General features: G+C 39.5%; 1 protein-coding gene across 1 annotated transcript in view; it reads right to left on the bottom strand.

The window, feature by feature from the left end:
- Positions 1–2,410: 2,410 nt before the first annotated feature.
- CCDC47 (coiled-coil domain containing 47) overlaps positions 2,411–6,067 on the bottom strand; it is a 17,491-nt gene continuing 13,834 nt past the window's right edge. The window contains exon 11 of the mRNA XM_007959910.1: positions 2,411–2,491. Coding sequence (XP_007958101.1) covers positions 2,411–2,491 — 81 coding nt within the window. The remainder of the gene's footprint in view (positions 2,492–6,067) is intronic.

Here is a 6,067-nt window from a genome sequence, read left to right as displayed (position 1 = left end):
GGAAGACTGGAACAGGGACTCAGAGGTAGATCTTGTCCAAAGTCAAAGGATTAGTAATTGGTTTTGCAGGCACTCGAATCCAGATTCAGGTCTTTCAGACCATTGCTTGTATGGTGTCGCCAGGTGGGTAGGCCATGCAGACAAGATGAGAGGGCTTAGCAGTTTTCCAGCGTGTGGCAGCAGACAACATTCTCCACCGTGTCCTCATTTATAGGCTAGATAATGGTGTCTTAACTCAGATGGGGACTGTAAAGGGAGGAGCCCCTAACACATGGGGCTCCAAAAATATTTGAAAAAATAACACTCTAAAAATGATAACTTGTAACAACAAAGGGAGTATATTCAAGACCAACTCTTTTGTAAGTAAAGCATTTAAATTGGAAGAAAGACAAAAAGAAACTCCCCTAGTACTGATTTTTATTGAACAGAAACAAGGAACATTTCTGTGGGCTTAGACTCTTGCAGGACAATCCTAGAAAAGTAAAGGCAGAACTCTGAGATTTTGTCAATTAGTTTAATATCTGTCCATAGGTAGTTCATATGAATGCTTAAATTACAAAATTAGCTGCCATGGTCCAAATGTATGGGACTTTAAGAAAGCTTTTATTAATCAAAAGATAGCTATGCATATCAACTTTGATTTCTAAAATGTATTTTAAAGGTTTATAAACAAGGCTAATTCTAGGATTACATAGCATTAAAGTAATTAAATTTTATGTTATTTTCATTATTTTAATAACTTAATGAACTGTTAAAAAATATTACATTCGCCTCTCCCAGTTTACATTTCTGCATTAACCTAGAGAAACATCCATGTGAAACGTTTCCATGCAGTTACAAAGGCAGCAGCACATGCTGTTTCCACAGCAACTCACGGTTATTGCCTCAGAACAGACCTGCACAGAAAGCATCAATACCCACCCGCCCCAGCGCAAATCCCAACCCAGCAAGTTACCTGGTACAAGCAGTGACTTAAAAAAATGATCTCTTAGTAGAAAGCATTTATAAAATGCAGAGATCTGAACAAGCCAAATGCCCGTGCAGATAGATGGGCCTCTCCCCCACAGCTCCATCCTCAAGAGGCAGAAAGAACTCTCGTAGTTCAGGAAAGCGAAGTTTTTAAAGTATATTTGTGCAATTACATGATGGTTGCTCTGAAGGAGTATATCCAGCCTCAACTGTGGGAGAGAGAAAAGCAGAGGGAGAAGCAAAGGCATACAGCCGGACTCAGAGAGGAGCTTCTCCAGGCACATCCACTAGATCGCAGCCACCACGAAGGGGAACAGGTGAGGCTTCACCAAGACCACACATCTGATCGAGGTGAAGTAGTTAGTTTTGCATGCATGTTACTCAAAAAAAGAAACATACAACCACTAAAAATACAGCATTCACATTGTCATTAGCTCATGGTATCAGGTGAGGAGAAAACTCCTGTGTATCTATCCCTAGTATTTTTCATGTACCTAACTACAGTTTAAGTCCCCAATTAGGAATGCCTAACTTACAAATGTCCCGCTTAACACACAGCTGGTATTTGGTCTTAATGCTGTGTAAATTTGCCCTCACTTTGAAACTAATGAACTAACTCCCCACTGGCAACAAAATTCTTCATGACAATCACATTCACTTGCTGCACAGCAGGTTTTACATCACTGAAAAGGCTTTGTGCCTTTTCTCGCACTAAAGGAAAACTAATAAGAACCATACGCACCTGTTACTTACAAATTCAACTTAAAGACACACTTGGGACTGGATCTCATTTGTAACTTGGGGACTGCCTGTATCCTAAAACCTACAGTCATCCTGTAATACTGGCATTAGCACCATCCACCTACGAACCATATACTGAACTATGTTATGGTTTGAGTCCCTGAAATTTCAATACCACATATAGTGTTCTAAACTTTACTTATTTCACAAGTTTAATGTAAGACACAGAGAAAACACAAAGCAATGTTTATTGTTCAATTGCAATAGTTATTTGTGGAATCTTGGTTTAAAGAGTCAGTCTTCATAGCCATTTTAATTGCCTAATTTAAGCGAAAAGCATCGATCTAATTAACTACCTTTAAATTTCATCTTTCTTCAAACATCAAAGCACTAAACGCACTGATGATTCATGTTGTAATTTAAAAAATATTTTAAAACCATACAGATTTCATATATCATTCCTTTTATGAAATAATCAAAATAGTTTGATTTTCAGGAAGAAAATGACTGAAACAGAGCCCTTCCAATGCCCCTACGACTTCTGCACGACTCCACACCAAGCGCAGGGCACATGATGGGCTCAGGATTCCTCAGTTGCTGGGAGTGTCTGGACTTTATGATGAGAAACGGACTGGTAGCCATACTTCCAGGGACTTCAGAGCTTCCAGGTGGCACCAGGACTCAGCCTGCAAGGGCCACTTTACATGGCTTTCACTTTGATTTGTTTCATTTTCATTTGCTTCTTCTCCAACTTCTTTTGCTCACGTCTCAAAGCAGCTTCCTAGAGAGAGAGAGAGAGAGAGAGAATCAAATTAAGCTATAAGCATACATTAAGGAAAAAACAAACTAGAATACCATCTGTATTAATACTCAAAAACTTAGGCTTGCACCACAAATGACATTTCTGAAGAGAATTATAAAGAAATTGCTACTACTGATGTTAGTAAATGAAAACTTGAAGCCAAGGTAAATAAAATTTCAATTTAGAAACAAACTAAACTAACATTTAACTAGACTTTGTTATTCTGATTTGATTTTTCCTATAGCAAGGGAACACTAGCCCAGCTTTCATCATAACATTTATATACATCTGCCAAGGACTGTACTTCAGTTCAGAAAACTGTATAGTTAATTGACTGTAAACCCCTTGTTAGCATAGATGTTAAACATAAGCACAATACTTATTCATAATGTTCATTGGGAATTGTTGTATTTTAAATAAGGAATTAGGAGGTTATATAGAGGAAGAGAAAGAAGCTTCAAATGCATTATTTTCATAGCAAAAGTCAATGGTTATTATTCCCACCAGTATGAGGCAGCCCTAGAGACCAGTCAAAGTACGACTCCACTCTTGGTTGAGAGTGGTCACCTTTGATTAAAGCTTATTTCAGCTCTAATCTCAAACTTCATTTTTTAGGCACTTCAGGCAGAAATGTCCTCAAAAATATACCTCTCAACTGGTCCAGAATAGAGGAAATGGGGAAGAACAGAGTGTATGTGTGTTCATATAGTTCTTGATATAACAAACTATGTTTCAAAGAGTGATTTGTAAATTGATGGTTTGCAAAATATCAGCTGTGGTTAGGTTCCTACACAAAATATAAAACCTGTGCAACTATACAGCAGTGTAAGCCTGAATGTTTATCCTGTAGCTGTGCTATTGTGTCAGTAGCATGAATAACTGAACCATCACTGTTAACACCAATTTTATGGGAAAATGCATCCTCAGTCTGGATTCACAGAGGCAGGAGTGAACCCACCACCTTAGGCAGTGCTGCTGCTTCCTGTGAGGGCCCATACCAAGCAGCAGCAACTGTGTATCTGTCCAAAGCTGAACTAACAGTGACAGGAAAGTCAGGGGCATTTGTATGAATGGGCCATTGAAGCCATAAATAGACTATTTTTCCTCCCCCAGTCCACTTTCCCATTTAGTTCACTGGCTCTTCTCACAAGGTTCCCAGACCTGTGTTGTTAGGTGTTATTGAGTAAATTCCGACTTAGTGTGACCTTACGTATCACAGAAGAAACACTGCCCAGTCCTGTGCCTTCCTTACAATCACTGCTGTGCTTGAGTTCACTGTTGAAGCCACTGTGTCAGTCCATCTCATTGAGGGTCTTCCCCTTTTTTGCTGACCCTCTACTCTGCTAAGCATGATATCATTCTCTAGGGACTGCTCCCTTCTGACAATGTGACCAAAATACGAGAGACAAAGTCTGGCCATTCTCACGTCTAAGGAACATTCTGGCTGTACTTCTGTGGAAGTTAAGTTTGTGTGTTAGCTTGGTTGGGCCTGGTTGAGTGGCTGGGCAGTAGATGTAGTATTCCCCATGATGAGACTGGTAATCAACTCCATGGTGGAATCTACTGGGAGCAGGTGAGTAGCTAGCTACCTTAGGGATGTGGTCTGCTTCCTATATATAAGCAGCAGCCTTGGGAATGGTCTCTAGTTTATGGCACACTTGAACCCTGTATATAGCTATGTCATTGTTCAGCAGCTTGCCATATTCTCTGCCCACCATGGGACTTTCAGTGGACTTGAATGAATGGCCTGCTGTGTGGTTTGGTAACATTGGAGACTCTGCCTTTTTACTTGTCAACCTTGGGTTTGTCAGCCTCAGCAGCCAGCAGCTGTCTGAGTGAAGAAAAGCCTTTAGCTTAGTGGACCGGGAGCATGAGGCAGAGCTGAAGCCCAAGGCTGAGGGACTTTCACCCAGCCCCCAGAGCCTGGCACTTTGAACTCAGACTTAAAGCCTCCAAATTGTAAGAGAATAAACTTCTGTTTGTTAAGGCCATCCCATTTGTGGTATATTCCTGTCAGAGCAGCACTAGGTAACCAAAACAACTTCCTCCAAGACAGATGTGTTCATTCTTTTAGTAGTGCATGGTACATTCAGTATTCTTCCCCAATACCACAATTCCAATGCATCAATTCTTGCGTGGTCTTCTTTGTTCATTGTCCACCTTTTGTATCCATATGAGGCTGCTGAAAATACCACAGCTTGGGTCAGTTGCACCTTAGATTTCAAAGTTCATCTTTGCTCTTAAACACTTTAAAGAGTATAGTTGCTGAATATAAATCAAGTCAAACAAAATCTTTGACAACTTCAATCTTTTCTCTGTGTATGATGGTATTGCTTCTTGGTCCTGTTGTGAGGATTTTTGTTTTCTTTATGTTGAGGTGTAATCCATACTGAAGGCTGTAGTCTTTGATTGTCATCAGTGTTTCAAATCTTCCTCACTTTCACCAAGCAAGGTTGTGTCATCTGCATATCACAGGTTGTTAATGAGTCTTGCTCCAATCCTGATGCCACATTCTTCTTCATATAGTCCAGCTTCTCAGATTATTTGCTCAGTATACAGATTAAGTATAGTGAAAAGATATAACCCTGAACACACTTTTCCTGATTTTAAACCAAGCAGTTCTTGCTCTGTTTCAATGTCTGCCTCTTGGTCTACGTACAGGTTCCTCATGAGCAGAATTAAATGTCCTGGAATTCCCATTCTTCACAATGTTATCCATAATTTTTATGAGCCACACAGCTGAATTCCGTTATATAGTCAATAAGACACAAGTAAACATCTTTCTGCTGTTAGCTTTCAGCCAAGATCCATCGAACATCAGCAGTGATATCCCTCATTCCACATTCTTTTCTGAATCTGGCTTGAATTTCTGGCAGTTCCCTGTAAATATACTGCTACAATCATTTTTTAATTATCTTCATCAAAATTTTACTTGTGTGGCCTAGATACAGTAAAATGGTGTTTCTAAAATATATGTATACCTGGTTTATGTCCATAAAAAGCTAGTACTTTAAGCTTCTTGTGGATTAAATCTAGGGCGCTTTTTCTTTAAATCTATTATGGCTGCAAACCTTACAAAGAACAAGGAACTCTTCACAGATAAAGGAAAGGCATTATTGTCAACCATTACTGTCAATCATTAATGCTTAATGATTTCTATATAGCTTCTTCATATCTATATACTGAAAAACTATTTTTAATCAGACATCTTTGAGCAGGCTCAGAATAAAGGTTTAGAGATCACATAGGCCAGAGGGGTGGCCCTGGGTGGTGCAAAACCACATCGAATCAAAAAAACACTTTTATCTATAAAGAAGACTGCATATAACATACTACACAAAACACTGTTCCACCTTCTACTTTGGCAAGTAGCAACTGGCATCTTAAAAGCTTGCTTGTAGCCATCTAGAGGCAACAATGGGTCTCTCCTCATCCAGAGCAAAGAAGAATGAAGAAAACCAAAGATTCATGGAAACAATTAGTCCTAGCAACTGGTACACCATGCGATCTTGCAACCTATACAACTATTGAGACCAGAAGAACTAGATGGTGCCC

This window comes from Orycteropus afer, unplaced genomic scaffold (assembly GCF_000298275.1).
Source record: "Orycteropus afer afer isolate SDZICR_OR568_19922 unplaced genomic scaffold, OryAfe1.0 scaffold00018, whole genome shotgun sequence".
NCBI classification, from domain to species: domain Eukaryota; kingdom Metazoa; phylum Chordata; class Mammalia; order Tubulidentata; family Orycteropodidae; genus Orycteropus; species Orycteropus afer.
Note: the sequence above shows the minus strand (reverse complement) of the source record. Positions and strands in the feature narration are given on the sequence as shown.